At 53.1% G+C, this 18,371-nt stretch overlaps 8 protein-coding genes across 8 annotated transcripts; 4 read left to right on the top strand and 4 right to left on the bottom strand.

Moving 5' to 3' along the window:
• The first annotated feature begins 76 nt into the window (after positions 1-76).
• K489DRAFT_377123 (large subunit of alpha-aminoadipate reductase) lies at positions 77-4,016 on the top strand. Its single transcript, XM_033604086.1, has one exon. The coding sequence runs from the start codon at positions 375-377 to the stop codon at positions 3,942-3,944; it is 3,570 nt and encodes a 1,189-aa protein (XP_033463722.1). The 5' UTR covers positions 77-374; the 3' UTR covers positions 3,945-4,016.
• K489DRAFT_377124 (uncharacterized protein) lies at positions 3,986-8,763 on the bottom strand. The gene is made up of 3 exons (XM_033604087.1): positions 8,398-8,763; positions 5,356-8,347; positions 3,986-5,300 (listed from the first exon to the last, which is right to left on the bottom strand). Exons 1-3 carry the CDS (start codon positions 8,675-8,677, stop codon positions 4,121-4,123), a joined length of 4,452 nt encoding a protein of 1,483 aa, XP_033463723.1. The 5' UTR covers positions 8,678-8,763; the 3' UTR covers positions 3,986-4,120.
• Positions 8,764-9,015: 252 nt separating this feature from the next.
• K489DRAFT_332801 (ribosomal protein L13e) lies at positions 9,016-10,017 on the top strand (the record flags this gene model as incomplete). Its single annotated transcript, XM_033602165.1, has 4 exons — positions 9,016-9,052; positions 9,107-9,153; positions 9,238-9,396; positions 9,452-10,017. The coding sequence occupies 4 exons, from the start codon at positions 9,016-9,018 to the stop codon at positions 9,869-9,871; spliced, it is 663 nt and encodes a 220-aa protein (XP_033463724.1). The 3' UTR covers positions 9,872-10,017.
• A 46-nt stretch (positions 10,018-10,063) lies between these two features.
• Positions 10,064-11,518, bottom strand: K489DRAFT_377125 (ClpP/crotonase). Its single transcript, XM_033604088.1, has 4 exons — positions 11,258-11,518; positions 11,029-11,116; positions 10,891-10,963; positions 10,064-10,793 (listed from the first exon to the last, which is right to left on the bottom strand). Exons 1-4 carry the CDS (start codon positions 11,372-11,374, stop codon positions 10,244-10,246), a joined length of 828 nt encoding a protein of 275 aa, XP_033463725.1. The 5' UTR covers positions 11,375-11,518; the 3' UTR covers positions 10,064-10,243.
• Positions 11,519-12,457: 939 nt separating this feature from the next.
• K489DRAFT_386922 (RNA-binding domain-containing protein) lies at positions 12,458-13,642 on the bottom strand (the record flags this gene model as incomplete). Its single annotated transcript, XM_033606274.1, has 1 exon — positions 12,458-13,642. One exon carries the CDS (start codon positions 13,640-13,642, stop codon positions 12,458-12,460), a length of 1,185 nt encoding a protein of 394 aa, XP_033463726.1.
• A 255-nt stretch (positions 13,643-13,897) lies between these two features.
• On the top strand, positions 13,898-15,483 carry K489DRAFT_122782 (ERG6, Delta(24)-sterol C-methyltransferase). The gene has a single exon (XM_033598980.1). The coding sequence runs from the start codon at positions 14,130-14,132 to the stop codon at positions 15,276-15,278; it is 1,149 nt and encodes a 382-aa protein (XP_033463727.1). The 5' UTR covers positions 13,898-14,129; the 3' UTR covers positions 15,279-15,483.
• A 205-nt stretch (positions 15,484-15,688) lies between these two features.
• On the bottom strand, positions 15,689-16,132 carry K489DRAFT_407402 (uncharacterized protein; the record flags this gene model as incomplete). The annotated part of the gene is made up of 2 exons (XM_033607361.1): positions 15,689-15,981; positions 16,039-16,132. 2 exons carry the CDS (start codon positions 16,130-16,132, stop codon positions 15,689-15,691), a joined length of 387 nt encoding a protein of 128 aa, XP_033463728.1.
• Positions 16,133-16,387: 255 nt separating this feature from the next.
• K489DRAFT_377128 (DnaJ-domain-containing protein) lies at positions 16,388-18,015 on the top strand. The gene has a single exon (XM_033604089.1). It carries the CDS (start codon positions 16,437-16,439, stop codon positions 17,775-17,777), a length of 1,341 nt encoding a protein of 446 aa, XP_033463729.1. The 5' UTR covers positions 16,388-16,436; the 3' UTR covers positions 17,778-18,015.
• The last annotated feature ends 356 nt before the right edge of the window (positions 18,016-18,371 follow it).

Consider the following 18,371-nt stretch of genomic DNA (forward strand, 5'->3'; position numbering starts at 1 on the left):
ATTGTGCCGAGGACGGAGGAAAAGTTTTGGCTGTGTGACGTTTGGTACAGTGTGGGGAGAAATGTCTCGATTGCAGCATCAATGGACCCTGTCGATACGGTACTAGATACAAGAGGAGGTCGGTCCCATGTATGAACATTAAATGTTTTTACGAAGATAGCGCGATTGGTCCCGAGTCGTGCTCGTCGTCGACATATCAAATCTTCTTCTGAACCTTCTTATAGACCAACACTGTGTCGATCTCCGAATCCATATCAATTTCAAGACCCCTCACCCCTGGTCGACAGCGTCGGATATCGATGACTGTGACCCATTGAAACTTTCCACCACCAACAACAACAGAGAGGACTGAATAAAACAAAAAAACACTTATCATGGCTCTCTCTTCGGACGACGTGCGACCAGATCCGACATCTGACCTTCACTGGTCGGACTACCGCGGTGCCATCCACGAGATCTTCGCAGCCAATGCTGCCAAACACCCCGATCGATCATGTGTTGTAGAGACAACATCATCAACTTCTCCAGAACGGAATTTCACCTATCGCGATATCAACGAGTCATCCAACATCGTGGCTCACCATCTCGTCAACAATGGCGTCGAGCGTGGAGAAGTTGTCATGCTTTACTCCCATCGAGGTGTTGACTTGGTAGTGGCAGTCATGGGTGTATTGAAAGCCGGTGCCACATTCAGCGTCATCGATCCCGCCTACCCACCTGAGCGACAGAACATCTATTTGGATGTGGCCAGACCACGAGCTCTCATCGTGATCGAAAAGGCCACAAAGGAAGCTGGTCCGCTCCATCAGATTGTCCGAGACTTCATCCAAGAGAATCTACAGATCCGAACGGAGATCCCGGCTCTGAAGCTTCAGGATGATGGTTCTGTCTCTGGTGGATCGATCGATGGCGGCGCCGATGTTCTCCAAGCCGCCACATCGTCCAAAGCGAGTCTTCCTGGCGTCGTGGTTGGCCCGGACAGCAACCCGACCCTCTCTTTCACATCTGGCTCAGAAGGTCGACCCAAAGGTGTTCGAGGACGTCATTTCTCTCTAGCGTATTATTTCCCTTGGATGTCTGAACGTTTCAATTTGACCGAGAACGAGCGCTTCTCCATGCTGAGTGGTATTGCTCATGACCCGATCCAAAGGGATATCTACACACCACTCTTTCTCGGCGCATCTTTGATTGTGCCTCCAGCTGAAGACATCACATTCGACAGACTGGCCAACTGGGCCAGCACAAACAAGATCTCTGTTACTCATTTGACACCAGCGATGGGCCAAATTCTCCTTGGTAGCACAGAACCCAAAATTCCCAGTCTTCACGCAGCGTTTTTCGTTGGTGACATTTTGCTGAAGCGTGATTGTCGTCGGTTGCAACAACTTGCTCCAAACTGCAGAATCAAGAACATGTACGGCACAACAGAGACACAACGTGCTGTCAGCTACTACGAGATTCCGTCTCTAAGCGAGAACCCGGACTACCTCGAAAACATGAGCAATGTAATTCCTGCAGGACGTGGTATGCTGGACGTACAACTGCTTGTGGTCGATCGCGAGAAGAAGGAGCGCCAGTGCGAGGTGGGTGAGATTGGTGAGATCTACGTTCGTGCTGGGGGTCTTGCAGAGGGTTATCTCGGCGACGAGCAGAAGAATGCCGAGAAGTTTGTGGCCAATTGGTTTGTCGACTCGCAGCGCTGGATCGATGAAGACAATGAGCGAGTCGCCGCCAAGGGATCGCCAGAACCATGGAGAGAAGTCTTCTTCGGCCCTCGAGATCGCATGTATCGCTCTGGTGATCTTGGCCGATACATGCCGGATGGCAATGTCGAATGTGTTGGTCGGGCAGATGACCAGGTCAAGATTCGTGGATTCCGCATAGAACTGGGAGAGATCGACACTCACCTGAGCCAACATCCCTTGATCCGTGAAAATGTCACACTGGTGAAACGCGATCATAACGAAGAGCAGATTCTGGTCTCATACTATGTCCCAGATATCACCAAGTGGAAGCAGTGGTATGCTGAGCAGGAGCAGAATGCAAAGGGCGGCAGCGCGATCCCCCAACGACAAGACATCACGGACGCGAATACGCTTGTTGAGCGCATGCAGGTGTTCGAGCTTTTGACAGCAGATGCTCGAGAGACTTTGAAGCAAAAATTGCCCGTCTATGCAGTTCCAACTCTCTTCATCCCCATGCTCCGCTTCCCACTCACGCCAAATGCCAAAGTTGACAAGAGAGCGCTGCCGTTTCCCGAAGCAGCTGATCTTCTTGGCTCGATCCCCAAAGCTACCGATCTTAGCTCCCGCACAGAGACCGAGTCAGCGTTGGCTGATATCTGGGCAGCCCATCTCAAGACTCGCAATCACACCTCAGAGACTCTCCCACGAGAGACCAGCTTCTACGATCTTGGCGGCGACAGCATCATGACAGTGCAGATTGTGCCAAAGATCAATCGTCATTGGCAAGGCGTAAATGTGCCTATGTCGGTCATGGCTGGCCGCAATCCGACTCTCAAGAGCGTGGCGAAATACATCGACAAATCACTCAACCCTTCCTCAACACACGCTGGCAAAGATGAGGAAGAGTCGGAAGAACCGCAACAGCACTATGCTGACGATCTGCCATCTCACATTTCTGCCCTTCCTGCATCCATTCCCAGCGCCGAGCTTCCGAGCGTGGAGAAGGGTATCAATGTTCTGCTCACTGGTGCAACCGGTTTCCTCGGAGCATATGTCCTTCACGACGCTCTCTCACGACAGCCTGCCTTACATGTGTATGCACATGTCCGTGCCTCTTCAGCCAAAGCCGGCTTGGAGCGTATCCGGCAAACATGCACAGCGTACGGCCTGTGGCAAGACTGGTGGATCACCGAAGGCAACCTCGAGGTTGTCCTGGGTGATCTCGAGAAGCCTCGCTTAGGACTTAACGATGCCGACCATAAGAAGATCATAGAGGAGGCCGACCTCATCATCCACAACGGCGCCCGTGTGCACTGGCTGATGCCATACGAGAACCTCCGCGCTGCCAACGTCCTCAGCACCCTCGAAGGCATCAAGATCTGCGCCACCGGCAAGCCAAAACGTTTCGCTTTCGTCAGCTCCACCAGCACCCTCGATGCCGAGCACTTCGTCCAACAATCCGCTTCAGGCCAACCGGTCCTCGAATCCGACGATCTAAGCGGCAGCCGCACCGCCCTCACGACCGGCTACGGCCAGACCAAATGGGTCTCCGAAGCGCTCATCCGCGCCGCCTGCAAGCAAGGCCTCAACGGCACCATCATCCGTCCGGGATACGTCATGGGCGACCCGCAATCCGGCGTCAGCAACACCGACGACTTCCTCGTGCGCATGCTCAAGGGCAGCATCCAAGTCGGCGCCCGTCCGGACGTCTCCAACACCATCAACATGGTCCCCGTGACCCGCGTCGCCCGCGTCGTGACCTCCGCCGCCATCTACAGCCCGAGCGGCAGCATCGCCCACGTGGACGCGCGACCGCGGCTCACTTTCAACGACTTCCTCGGGGCGTTGGAGAAATTCGGTTATGATGCGCCCGTCGAATCATATGACCTGTGGGCCCGTCGCGTGGAGAAATTTGTCGAAGATGGCCCGGCCGCCGGCAAGGAAGATCTCGCTTTGCTGGGTTTGTTCCACATGGTGACGAGCGATCTGCCGGAGGCGACCAAGGCGCCCAATTTGGACGACCGAAATGCTCAGGCGGCGCTGAAGGCGGACAAGTGGAATGCTCGGGAAGAGGGAAGTACGCCTGCGGCTGTCACTGTTGAGGCGGTGGCTGCGTATGTCGCTTTCTTGGTTGCGAGAGGGTTCTTACCTCCTCCGCCCAAGGCCAGTGTTGCAGATATCACGCTGCCCGCCGTGGCGATGGCGCCAGCGCAGGTCGAGGCTTTGAACAAAGTCGGAGGACGAGGTGGAGCGGCGTAAATGGGTGCTGAGGATTGTGGTAGAAACATACGAATCATAGGCAAAATAAAACTTCTTGTTTTGAATCGTCTGCGTCTGATATATTCATAAACCACATTCCCTATTTGATGCCTTGACGCCAATCCTCCAATTCCTGCATTCCATAATGCACTCATTATGTATAACATTCGCGAGAATCATCCGAGATTCTTCCTCGCATATCCAAACAGAGAATCCATGCTGACCCAACCCCAAGCACTCTTATCGAGATACTGTCGGACCACATCTTTACAAATGTCAAATCGATCCCGGTTCATGCCAGCCAGAATCTTGACCTTCTCCAATTTTTCGTCGCCACCCTCGGCCTTGATCTTGCCGAGTCCGGCGGCAGAGAGTTTCTCAAGGCTCTTGTCCACATCAAACAGGCTCTGGAGATATAGAAGCTGGTTGTAGAGGGCTTTCTCGTTATACTCGAAACGCATCCGTCCTGAGCAGCCATATGCCAGGCCGTCAGGACCAAGGCAACGGTGGCCGTAGACAGACATCTGTCTTGTTCGTGCGCCGCATGCGGAATCGTCACACACAAGCCATGCAGAGTAGTATTTCGCTGTATGTCGTCGTATTTGACTTTCGAGTTGTGCAGATGCGGTGAGAGTGGTCATGATTTGTTTCGGGCACTCTGGCCGTGGGCACGTAAGACCAGAGTTTGTGAGCTTTGCAAGCGGCGTCACGATTTCTAGATCTGCGGGAGGAGAATAATTCAAACCGCGGTATTCGAAGTGATGTTTGCATCCCAGGCAGATGAGGTTGAGCGGATCACAGTCCTTGAAACGAATGTGATCGGGTACTTGACTATCCAGAGTCGTGATCTCATTGCTTTGCTCAACCGCCTTGCTTGCACTGCTAACGCGATACTTGCTTGTGTCTAGGCCGAGACATTCCGCCAGGAGTGTGACATTGGTTCCGCTGATAGGAGCGCAAAGTCGCTCAACCGGAGGCAGAATCTGTTTGTGCAAGTAGTAATCAACGTCAGGTTTGAGCCCGCTGTCCTTCTCCATGACCTCGTCAAGCTCATATGCATTCTTGGCAGCATTCTCAGCCGAGCTCGAGCTGTCTCCGCAGATGACGAAGGCCATGACATCCTTTGCTTTGACAGGTTTGCCTTTGGCGAGTTTCTTGAGTGCGACTTGCACTGAAGGCATGGAGTTTCCATTTGGATACTCCTTGGGATGCTTGCCGAGCTGGGTGTGAATAGTGTATTTTGCGACGTGGTATTCACCATTACGCATTTTTTCTCCGACAGAGCGGAGATGATCGTGGATCTGAGAGACGACCTTTTCTGAGTCCTCGCCTGAAAGCAAGTAGTTCAGCAATTCGCTACAAAACGTCAGCATTCGCACATCATGACACAAGAATTCAGACAAGTACTAACCCAGAGACATCTTTTGACAATTGACAGTACTCTCTTCGTCGCATGTCGAGACCCTTCACATCCAGTTTGGACTCCCATACGCCATTGTTCTCCACCATCTGGATCGCGGCATACTTTTTCTTCGCATGGAGAAGTAGTCGGCGAAAGACGTGATCGATTTCGATTTCCAGAAGCTCGTATCTTTCATTAACGCTTTTCTGAAACTCCTTGCCCATTTGGATGGCCTCCAGAACGTTGTCCACGTTAGTGTTTACCATGACTGAGTCCGTGTCACCATAGATGACGCGAAGTGCGTGAGTCGACTCAGCGAGATCCTTCGTTGACTGGAGAATCTCTCTACCCTTTGAGGTGGTAAGGGCAGCCAGCGGCCTGGCATAGAATCGAGACTTGGTATAACCGAGGCAACCATACATGGAATTTGCAGTCAACTTCAAGGCTTGTTGCTTGACATCCCAGGTCGCACGTTGTTCCTCAGAGGCGCTCTTGTCTTTCATTAGTTTCTTCACCTCTCGTCTTCGACTGACGAGTGTTCGAATCAAGCGTGGGAGAATGCCCTTGTTGGCGGTGTCCTCTGGGACATCCGGAACTTTTTCGTCTTCTTCTGTGAGATGGCCTCGTTCAACGGTTGTGAAGCAGATGTTGAACTCCTGGATGATGCTGGGGTATAAGGAATTGAAGTCCATAACAAGAATAAACTTGTCATACAGACCCTTTTCTGGCTCAAAGACAAGACCGCCCTTGAACTTGTCTTTCTTTTTTGTGTTGGCTCCTTCTTCTCCCTCACCTTCGGCATTGTCGTCGAGCTTTTGATTGGTAGGTCCCTTACCGAAGATCTTGTCTGGGTTAATGTACTTGTTACGATGGAACTCGTGGAGCAGAATGTACTCGTTACGCTCAGCGCGTGTGCCGCTCAAGGTCCTCGCCCATGAGTTTCCGGCCAGATTCGTCAGAATCTTCGTGAGCGGCAACAGCTGCTTTCTTAAAGCGATGGATGCGATGTAGTATGTGTCGGCCTCGCATAGCTTGACAACGCCCATGAGGCCCTCCTTGGTTGACGCCATCGCGAGTTGTTTCTCGATGTCAATCTCTCTGCGAGTATGAGCGTCCGGTAGAAAGAGCTTGACCATCTCGTCCAAACTCCAAGATTGACAACCTTGCATGATGCTTTTGCCCATGTCATTTGCAATATCACAGAGCAGACGGCCGGCTACTAATTGACGCTCGACGTAGAAGCTGCTGCCACCTTTCCCAACATTCTTCGGCCAATCTGCACGCTTCAGTCGACCGATTCGGTGCCAGCCGGGAGTCTTGCGATCACGCATACGACTGAGCAACACGTTGAAGTCTACGTCGTCCAACTTATGGCCCACAAGTGCATCCGGGTCATATCTCTGGATCATCGCGAGCAGGAAGCTCAGCAGCGCTGCCTCTGACTTCTCCATGCGGATTGACCCATTGTGCTTGTCCGCCAGCAATTTGAATCCAACAGGGTACTCGCCGTAGGGCCGCATGATGGTGTGCGTGTGATTGGGCAACCTGTCCGGTGGAGTTGTGTCAGAGAGGGAAACATCTTCGAAGACTCTGATGCTGGCAACAAGAATCTCGTTCTTGTTTTCCTTCTCGTTGAATGTGGTCTTGAGGACTAACGACATCAGTGTCATAGGAGGTGTGTCTGTGGCTTCTGTTTCGGCCAACACTGTAATGTCGTTCGGCTTGTTGACTGCGAGTTCGAGCTTACACCATGACGCATTGTTCACGGCGTTAAAGTCTCCATCCTGAATGGTGAGCCAGCACGGACCCATGATGTTTTTCCACAGTACGAATTGCTCGAACAGAGATGTGTTGGTTCCGAAAACGTGCGAGAATGTTTCTCCACGAACATCCATGGGAAGCACGGGTTTGTCGTAGGGGTAGAGGAGCTTGAGATATTCTGCCTCCTTTGGCACTCCGGGCAGCTCGAAGGCATATTTCCGAGTGCATGGCTTCGTTTTGTGCATCGATACCTTGAATCTGTCCATCAAAGTGTTAACTTCTTCATAAACGTCTCCCATTTCCACCTCTTCGCTCGTGTCACGGCCGTTGCGATGTCGGTGCTCACGCGGCAGAAAGTACAATTTCCGGAGGATGTTATTGACTTTCACAAAGCAGGAAACGAAGCTGTCGTTCTTGCGGTTCTTCACCTTTCCAAAAAGGCAGAGCTCGCCTCGAACCTCGGTGTAGTCAGTCCAGAAAAATCGGAGGGTCCCATCATCTTCGAGCGCATCACTGGCTGAGAGCTTTCCAGCCGATGCGGTCTGTGGGGCTGGACTGCTCACAAGGTTGAGTCGATCGGTCACTTTGCTGATCGCAGCTATGTCGGGGCCATCGCCTGCCGCAACAGGAGATGAGCTGATAGGTGTCGGTAAGGCGATTTTGGTATGTCTGGCCACAGGCCGACTGCCCTTGATGTTTACATTGGCATTCTTCAATGTGGAATGACCCGTGACCTCTGCCACCTCCATCATGTCGTCTTCCTCTACCTCTTCCAGTTTGATTGCAGCTTTTGCTTTGCGTTCGACAGCCCGAGCTGCTGGTGATGACGGAAGTGGATCGCTCATCGGAACGTCGTCGTCTTGTGGCACGGTGAGGTACATGTTATCATCGTCGTCGTCTTGCAGTCTGTTCGAGACGGGCGGCGTCGTTGAAAGCGTGTTGTTTGCATTGGTGTGACGGCTGGCACGTCGGTGCTCTCGCTCCTGATCGTCGAGCGCAGGGGACAGGACTCTTGTCTTGCGGCGATCATTGCTCCGCATTTGTTTGCCGTAAGTGGGAGTGCGGCTCTGGATGTTAGTGTTGACCTCGCCGAGAAGACTCGCCATGAAGTCGTCATCCTCCGCCGTTCGCACAGGTTTGGCTTTCAAAGCGGCGCCGGCTGGCTTCTGATTGAAGTATTTGCTGATCCCACTGTTCAACTTCTCCTGTCGGTCTGCGTCTTCTTCCCGTTTCCTCTTGGCTGGTATACAGTCAGCTACGGGACAATTCAACGCCATTGGCAGCACTTACCCGCTTTGCTGTTCTTGGGAAGATCTTCGCCGCTCTCACTGTCAGAGGCTTGACGTTCATCTTGCCAATCTTCACGACCATCGTCGAGGTATCCTTCACCATTATCGTCGACGACAAAGTCATCTTGATCGAGACGACTCCTGACAACCTTCTTGTAACCTTCGTCATCGACCGTCTCATATATTGACTCGGCTTCTTGCACTTCGTAGGCATCGAAACCGGTCTTGCCTGCAGCTCTCAGAGCGCGCAGCTGCGCAAGGCGTTCCGCTTTCGAGACCATGCTGGACAGTTGAAAATGGTTCAACCGAAATGTTGATGTCTCCTGCGACGTTCGCGATATGTCATGTTATGGATATTAAGCCGCGCTCTACTTTCAATGCTGTGTCGCGAGGGGAAACTTGCACGCGTTGCGGGAACGCGACGTGGAATTAGCGCGTCCGCCCGCAGCACTTCCGAAGATCAGCCGAAAGTCGCATGTCCCGATTGCCAAGATTTTGGCCGGCGAAAGGATTTTCCGCACCGAGCCACTGGAACTCCACAATCGCAAAGTTCACGATTGAAGGAGAATTCAGGTCACGACGACAACACAGCAAGATTGCTTGATTCAACACCGCCAAAATGACGATCAAGCACAACCAGCAGATCCAGCACAACCGTATGAATGCCCAGATGTTGTATTACCATGTTGGCCAGTACTGACCGTGGACAGATTTCCGCAAGGACTGGCAACGCCGTGTCCGCGTGCACTTCGACCAGGTAATTCCCGCCTCACACTCCCCGTGCTGAGCGCAGTGGCGCCTGCAGTGCAAAAGATCGATGTCTCTGACACACCAATTCTAGGCTGGCAAGAAAGCTAGCAGGCGAAATGCCCGCCTCGAGAAGGCTGCCAAGGTCGCGCCTCGCCCTGTCGACCGTCTGAGGCCCGTTGTGCGATGCCCGACTGTCAAGTACAACCGTCGCGTCCGCGCTGGCCGTGGTTTCACCTTCGCTGAGCTCAAGGTAAGGAGGACCGATCACGGATGATCAAAAGAATCGATGTTGAGACAATGAGTAGGAAGCCGGTATCCCCAGGAAGCTCGCTCCCACCGTTGGTATCGCTGTCGACCCCCGACGACAGAACTTCTCTGAGGAGTCCCTCAAGGCCAACGTCGCCCGACTGAAGGCATACAAGGAGCGCCTCGTTGTTTTCCCTCGCGCCAACGGCAAGCCCAAGACTGGCGACGCCCCCGCCGACGAAGTCTCTGCTGCCAAGCAGATCGGCGAGTTCCCCCACGACGGCAAGATCAAGCACAGCGCCCAGGCTTTCCCCATCTCGAACAAGTACGTCCCCGAGGACGGCAAGATCTCCGACTTCAAGCCCACCGAGAACGCCTACCGCAAACTCCGCGACGCCCGCAGCGAGGCCCGCTACCGGGGTGCCCGCGAGAAGCGCCAGAAGGACAAGGCCGAGGAGGAGGCCAACGCCAAGAAATAGACGAAAGTTCTTTGAGTGTTGTTCGTACGAAATTCATTGCAGGCATGGCGTTTGTCTTTCATCTTCTGGGCGGCGTGGCTGGCAAGGCTGGCGCAGGGCGGGTCTGCCTAGGAGGCGGATCCCGGATGTACTAGGGTGCTTGAGGGTTATCTCTGCACGTAAAGTGAATGAAACCTTGAAAAGTATTATGACTGACGCTCGTGCCGTATTGCTGAGAAGTCAAGGCGCACAATCAATGAACAGTATTTCGCTACCACCCACTATGTTATGATATTTGTGATGTTACATTTGCAGCCTCAGCCTGGGATATCTGCTGAGAACACAAAGCTCGGTAGCGATGCCGTTGGCGGTTGTCTCCATACAGATAAACCATCATAGCTTTGCGGCCTTCGCAGCCTTTGCCTTTCTCCTCGCCTCAGTTGCTCTCGCAAACGCCGCCACCGCATCCAAACTCTCCTTCCTCCGAGCCTGCTCCCCCAGCCCAACCATTTCCTTCCGATTCGCCTCCAACAATTCCTCACGATAACCCGCCGCAGTCATCAAGAGATTCTTGTTCAACCTCAATGAATCCTTCGGCAATGCGGCCATCCCCCTCGCAATCTTCAAAACACCCTCCAAGAAATCCTCCTTGGGAAGGATCTTCGTGATCAATCCAGCGCTCTCCATCTCGGCCGCTGTGAATCTCTGTCCCGCAAGAATCAACGCCGAAGCCTTCGCGCGACCCAGGATTCGAGTGAATGTCAGCGACGAACACCCTTCGGCGCAGATCCCCCATTGCACGAATGGCGTGAAGAAAATTGCTTCGGGGACGGAATAGACGAGGTCGGAGAGGGCGATGGATGTTGTGCCCCAGCCGGGCGCTGGGCCGTTGACGGCGGAGATGACGGTCTTGTCGGTTCGGATTAGATGTTCGTGGATTTTGCTACCAGAGGCAGCATTAGCGTCTGTTACTTCCGTAGCGGGAGATCGGAGATCGGTGGTCTGTTGCCCATCTCATCGGTTGGGAGTTTTCTATTTACCTGATCGTAGAGATGAATTCATCCGAGACCGTCGCTCCGGGCATGGAATTGGTCGGATCGAGAAAGTCCAATCCTGCGCCGTCGGTCAGTTCAGATTTCTTGTTGCGGTAAAAGTAGATCGGGAAATGTGAAAATCACCATTGGTATAGAATCGCCCTTCACCCGTCGTGATTATGATTCGGATCGCATCGTTGCTCTCAGTCCATTGTAGTGCAGTCAGAAGATCCTGTACGCTTGATTAGTCGACAGTCGTGACTTATGGCTTTCCATTCGCCACTTCGATCTGGTGATGCGAGGGATGGGGCATTTCGCAACGGGACGCTTGCGAGAATGAAACGAGGTCGTTTGCTGCGATGGTAAAACTCACCTTCAGGAAAGGGACGTTCAATGAGTTTCCCTTCTGTGGTCGATTGTATTTCAAAATCGCAATGGCTTGATTGTCCACATCAATGGAGACATTTTGCAAGCTCGGAGGTCGAGACATGTTGGCCGCAGGTTGTCAACGACGTAGCACTGCACGTCACCAAGAATCCCGATTCGAAAACCGAGTTCAAATAGTCACTAATTGACACTTCTAGCAATATACACACCAAATGACGCTGTACGGCTCTCGATCTGACGGTACGAGTGAAGTAGTCGTCCCATTAGCGTTCTGGTCGCGACGACTCGAGACCGAGGTAGCAACCCCAACCCTAAGAAACATCAATCGCGCGCAGCACCTGGGCATACACGATGAATACGCAGCAGATCAGCAATGCGGGCGATTCTGTACGCAGCTACTTGGATCGGAATCGAAAATGCTCGCATGTATGTGATGTTTGAATTTAGAACCCATCTGTAATACGGAAATAGCGTACTTCTTTCCCAAGTACTTAGCACATTGCCTGACTGAAATCACAATTCTCTCCTCTGATCTGTCACACCAGCAAAGCTCATACACGTATGCTGTCGGTTCGAAGCTGTCGCATCTGCCCCAACGACCTTCTAGTCTTGACACAGAAACGAATCCGTACTCTGACGTGGGACGATGTATCGCATCGAACAAAGGGTCATGTCGGTCAACGCCGTCGTCTCCGATTGATCTCCGAAGTTTTTGTTCCGTACCTAAGCATCAATCGTACTAGTCCGCAACAGAATCAAGCCAGATGCGTTCGTACTTCGAGGAAAACCTCACACCGCACTCAATGCAGCGGCGAAACGTCAATTCTCAGCAGAACCAAGACAGTCATAGTGCTGTCGTGGTGAATCATCTAGCATTTCGTCGAATCGATCGTGAGCCTCGAACCTCGGACTTGCACTCCTGATGCAGTTGTCAAAGCACGTAAAACGTATCGAGGATGTCGCTCAGACGTGAGACAAACGATCTTGAAGGTCCGGGCCCTGAGGGCTGGGTGGGTTGCTCCGCAGAATATCTCCAGGTGGTTGTATGCACTTCGATGCTGGCGTACATATTAAGTCTCATCTGTTGCTGAATGACACGTCGGTGAATCCAGCAATTAATTTAGGCACTGCTCAACACAGACCCAGAATCATGGCCCATGAATTGTTGAGATCGCAGGAGTACTTTTCATTCCCCTGTCATGGCGGCATATTCCACATCATCGTCCTGACCAGGAGGTTTAGGCATCTCAGATGCTAGCATTTGATTGCCAGATGAACCTTCGAGTGCCTTTTGGCCGTTTTCTCCGACAGGTCGTGCAGATCCGGCAAGATTTCGTGCCGACCTTGCGTTCTTCATCCGTTGATCCCGGTCCATACTGTCAAGCGGCTTCGGCTTTCCCCACTGCACGCGCAACGGCACTCCTTTGATAAGAGCCTTGCCCTGGCACGCCTCGGCGGCCTTCTCTGCATCTGCTCTCGTCATGTAGTTGACGAATGCGCAGTGGCTCCGATGACTGCATACCAACGATCGGAGCGCACCGTGCTGCGAAAAGTGTGCGCGCACATCGTCCTCTCGCATATCGTCCTCAACACCTGTAACGAATAATGAGGTGATGTTGCGATCGGCAGGCGGCAAGATGTCTTGTGGCTGAATTGGCAACGCAGCTGCAGATGGGAATGCTCTGCGCGTCTGGGATTGTGGGCCTTTGCCGCCGCGACCGGCACCAGAGTTGCCATCTTTTGCGTAGGGTGTGTTGCCGTAAGCTGATCCATATTGTGACTTGCGCGCCTTTGTCCGTATTGGGCCGACACCGGATTCTGTGCTCTCCTCTCCGTTTCCTAGTAATTTTTGCCCTGTTCCAGCCTCCGCCTCCGCCTCCGCCTCGAGAGCCAGCCTCCTCTGCCGCTTGTATGCAGGCTCGTTCTCTGCCAATCTTCGCAGAAGTTCTCGAGCCTTTTCGTCTGTCTTGTCGTAGCCCTCCAGCCCTCGGCCTTCTTCGATCTCCCGTTCGTTATTTTGTGCAAAGAACTCCCGATTGATCTCGCTGCGCGGTCCTGGCGCAACCATTTTCAAAGCGGCATCTCGGATTGTGATTGGTAATCCGAACGATAGATCCAGCATGCAGCACTGACAGCAATTCTTCAACCGCGCACATGTGAGGCAGATACCAGTGCGCTTTTGGCGTGCTGTCCGGTCTGCCTTCCATCGGAAAACTGTGAAAGGCCTCGTGCATAGTTTGCACTCCGCTCCATAATCCTCCTTCAACATCTGCACGTATGGATTGTCAGGTAGACATCGCTCGCACACGGATGGCAGATCTGTAGTCTCCCATCCCGACCGGTTCATGTCATGCTTGATTTGAGGCGCCATATTCGCGGTCGTGGCTGGTAAATTGACCGGGAAAGAAAAGTATCGATGATCAAAATTGATCATCTATCTGGAGGCTTCTGACGTCGACCGCGCTAGGCTTGTCCCATGTGAAGGTTGCCCGGGCGGGCTGACAAAGAAGATTGCGGCACTGTCCGGCGCGAACACCCAGTCACGTGGAGCTCACTTCCGCGGCGAACAAGGTTGAGATCTCGGAGTGCAGCGCAATAAACATCCGTTACGCTAAACCATGAATGGAAGTCCCTGTGATTGTGGTTCGATTTCGCTGGGGGAAATTTTGAAGGGGTCAATCACCACCTGGGCATATTTCGGCAGTCGAACCATTGGACGGAGTTGCTTCTAAACGACGTACGGCAGGTCCTCATAACTACGACTTGGTTCCTTCTCTCTCTCCTTACATTCTCTTGTCACATCACAGCTTGTCGCGATTTCAACACCGCCTTAATCCAGATCGTTTCAGCAAAACAACATGGGTGTTACCAAGGACCAGATCACGCTCGAGAAGCAGGACAAGGTTCGCGATGCAGCTTTCAAAGATGCTCTGCACGGAAAGACTGCACAAAGCGGTGTAGGTCTTTTCGCTGCCATGGGTAAAGACCATGCCGCTCAAAAGCTTGCCGTCGACGAGTACTTCAAGCACTTTGACAACAAGGGACACGAGGAGGAGACTGAGGAGACCCGCAAGGCTCGCCGTGACGAGTACGCTACCATGACCAGGCACTACTACAACCTTGCCACAGACCTCTACGAGTACGGCTGGGGCTCAAGTTTCCACTTCTGCCGTTTCAGCAAGGGCGAGGCCTTCCGACAAGCTATCGCTCGTCACGAGCACTACCTGGCCCTGAAGATGAACCTTCAGGAGAACGCAAAGGTGTTGGACGTTGGCTGTGGTGTCGGTGGACCCGCACGGGAGATTGTCAAGTTCTCGGGAGCCAACGTTGTCGGATTGAACAACAACGACTACCAGATCGAGCGCGCAACCCGATACGCCAAGCAGGAGGGACTGTCGCACAAGCTTTCCTTCGTCAAGAGCGATTTCATGCAGATGAGCTTCGAGGACAACTCGTTCGATGCTGTCTATGCTATTGAGGCCACTGTTCACGCGCCGTCGCTCGAGGGTATCTATACTGAAATCTTCCGCGTCCTCAAGCCCGGTGGTGTTTTCGGTGTCTACGAGTGGCTCATGACTGACGCCTACGACAACGACAACATGCGCCACCGCGAGATCCGCCTCGGAATTGAGGAGGGTGACGGTATCTCAAACATGGAGAAGATCGAGGTCGCCCTGGCTGCCATGAAGGCGGCTGGTTTCGAGCTCGAGGTCAACGAAGATCTCGCTGACCGACCTGACGAGCTCCCCTGGTACTACCCGCTCGCCGGTGAACTGAAGCACATGCAGACCATCTGGGATCTGCCCACACTATTCCGCATGACTCACTTCGGCCGTGGCTTCATGCACCGATTCGTCGGCGCTCTGGAGGTGATCGGACTTGCGCCCAAGGGTACTCAGAAGACTGCGGACTCACTGGCCAAGGCTGCCGACTGCCTCGTTGCTGGTGGCCGGGACAAGCTGTTCACACCAATGTACCTCATGGTCGGACGGAAACCAAAGGCATGAAGCGGCGTTGAGTAATGCGGGCATGGATGGGGTATCTTCTTTCTTCCAAATTTCTTCTCATGCTGTATATTTACAGTTTTGGCCTTTTTGAGACGGGTGTCGAAAAAGCCGGTACAGGTATTCCTACATTTTCCGATATTTCAATGTTATACAATAATGCACAAAGATAGACTTGTCCTTCAAAGTCCAAATTCCCACATGTGTAGCGAGGGTGGAAGATCTCACAACCTCCATCGTCGTCCAACTTCCCTGGCTGGTTGAAGCAGAGCATGGTGTCGTCCCAAGCAGTGAGGCTTCGGTCCTTCTCAAGGTATAGGATTGATAGTCCTCGTAGGCGATGCAAACCAGAACGTCCGTCATCAGACGTCCTTTCGCATCTCCTTATCGTCCACTTGTGCCTCGACGTTTGTTCAAAATTGTGCGTCCTTGATCTCCTTGAAGCTCTTCGTCGTGCCCTTCAATTTCCTCGTCTCTTCATTGTCGAATCGTTGAGTATTCTCCGTGAACCGTAGCTTATATGTGTCCGGTTGCTTCTCCGCCTGCTTGCCCTGCACGATGTTCTCACGCAGAATCTTCGTCACCCCTTGTGCGTGTTCGATCCTCTGGGCCATTTCATGTGTGCCTGGCGCCACATCCCGGGGTAGACTTTCGCGGAATGATTGGCGTGCAAAGTCGCGTGCTGACCGACTGGTGTCGAAATCACCTGTGGCGTTGTGAGTAAGTGGCCGCTGGCTATGGTATGACTGAAGCAAATGCGCACCTTTGAATGCGACGCCCATTGCGCGGAAAAGATGTCTGTAGGTCGCGCGAACGATGAACCTGTGCGCCTCTCCGGTCGTGATAGCCGCCGCCATGATGGGAGAAATTTCTTGCCGTTTCCAGTACCTTGTTCCTGTTTGTACTATCGTATTGGCATGTCTCCCCGACAATCTGAATGGACCCAAGTGTGGCTAAAACTTCTATTCATACGAAAGCATTGGATCAACAATGTCCGCATCGCATGTCGGCCAAAGCGACCGCTTACCTAATTAAATTCTCCTCCGCCAGGGTTCAGAAGTGCACGAGCCACCTTCAATGTGGAATTATTATTTTGTGGCTACGCAGATGAGATTTCGCCTTTACAGAGGGTGTTAAGCCTATACAATTCCACCTTTCACGATGGCTACATTACAGTTGACCGCGACCCTTCCCACCCTGCCTTCGGGTTGGTCTGCGGACAAGGATTTCAAGGCGGTCGGACATCTCAGCGCTCCAGTCTCCAGGCCCATCGAGCCAGTTGGACCCCACTATCTCGCACACGCCCGGAGAAAGCAACACAAGCGTACTTTCTCGGAGGATGAGCGCATCCAGGCCGCGGAGCAAGTCAAGAAGACGCAGGACGACGGGCCTGATGACGACTTTGATGAGGATGAGGACCCAATGATGTTGCAGCGGGAGGCCAAAGACTGGAAGGCACAGGACCACTACGCCGTCCTGGGTCTGACCAAATACCGTTACCGCGCGACCGAGGACCAGATCAAGCGTGCTCACCGCAAGAAGGTCCTGAAGCACCACCCTGACAAGAAGGCTGCCAGTGGCAAGGACGAGAACGACAGCTTCTTCAAGTGCATTCAGCGTGCCCACGAGATTCTCAGTGATCCTGTCAAGCGCCGACAATTCGACAGTGTTGATGAGGCGGCTGAGGTCGAACCACCGAACAAGAAAGATGTGCAGAAGAAGCCCGGAAACTTCTACAAGCTCTGGGGACCCGTCTTCGCAGCCGAGGGTCGTTTCAGCAAGAAGCAGCCTGTGCCCACGATCGGCGACGACAATAGCACCCGCGAACACGTCGAGGGATTCTACGATTTCTTCTACAACTTCGACAGCTGGCGAACATTCGAGTACCTCGATGAGGATGTCCCTGACGACAACGAGAACCGTGACCAGAAGCGTCACGTCGAGCGCAAGAACAACAACGCACGAAAGAAGCGCAAGACTGAGGACACTGTTCGTTTCCGCAAGCTCGTAGATGACGCTCTTGCTATGGATGAGCGAATCAAGAAGTTCCGTCAAGAAGGAAACAAGGAGAAGAACAAGAAGCGTCTGGAGAAGGAAGCCGCCGAGGCTGCTGCCAAGGAAGAGGCCCAGAAGAAGAAGGAGGAGGAGGCACGTCTGGCTGCCGAGAAGGCCGCCGCAGAGAAGGCCGCCAAGGAGGAAGGCAAGAAGTCAAAGGAGGCTGCAAAGAACGCTGCGAAGAAGAACAAGCGTGTTATCCGTGGTGCAGTCAAAGATGGCAACTACTTTGTGGACGGAACTGCCTCGCCTGCCCAGATCGACGCTGCGCTCAACGACGTCGATGCGTTGATCTTGAAGCTCGACAACGAAGAGATTGCGGCGCTGACCGCGAAGCTGAACGGACAGACCGACAACGCCACCATCAAGACCGCGTTTGCTGATGAAGTCAAGCGATTGGTCGCAGATGGCAAGGCCAAGGACGGCGACTACAAGAGCCTCGCATGAATATGTGTAACCACGACCCTTGACTGATCGATTGCCGCTCACGACATCGTCATGATACCCAGGGCTGCATTTAATCCTGGTGAAAGTGATGTTCGAAACGGCGGACGCGGTTTTACAGAGGAGCCACGACTGAATTGCATGACCTAGAATAGAAATAAAATGATCATGACGACTCTGCGATGACCGCTGACTCAGTGATGAGTCCCTTATATGAATTACTGCCGTTTATCGTCGCCTGTCTACGTGCGTTATACCTAGGTAAAGATGATATTTGTGTGTGAACATCGTTTTTGACTTATACTTCACACATGGCAACACGTGCAGCAAGAGGGGCTTGCGCGGGGCTTTACCAGAACCGCAGGCGCCGATCGCCAGTGGATGATTCTACCTAATCCTGAATTGTTAGTCTCGCCTCTTCAGAGTCGGCAGCAACAACAGCGCCCATATTTTCACTGCGTAGGATCATGCCACTGCGGGACAGCGACGAGCCACGATCTATGCATGCGGATTGGTATTCGAAATTCCAGTACCTGCACGTTACATCGTCTGGGACAAGGAAAGCCACTGCCGCCATTCGTGCCGCCGCTTGCCAGT

Source organism: Dissoconium aciculare (assembly GCF_010015565.1).
Source record: "Dissoconium aciculare CBS 342.82 unplaced genomic scaffold K489scaffold_2, whole genome shotgun sequence".
NCBI lineage: Eukaryota > Fungi > Ascomycota > Dothideomycetes > Mycosphaerellales > Dissoconiaceae > Dissoconium > Dissoconium aciculare.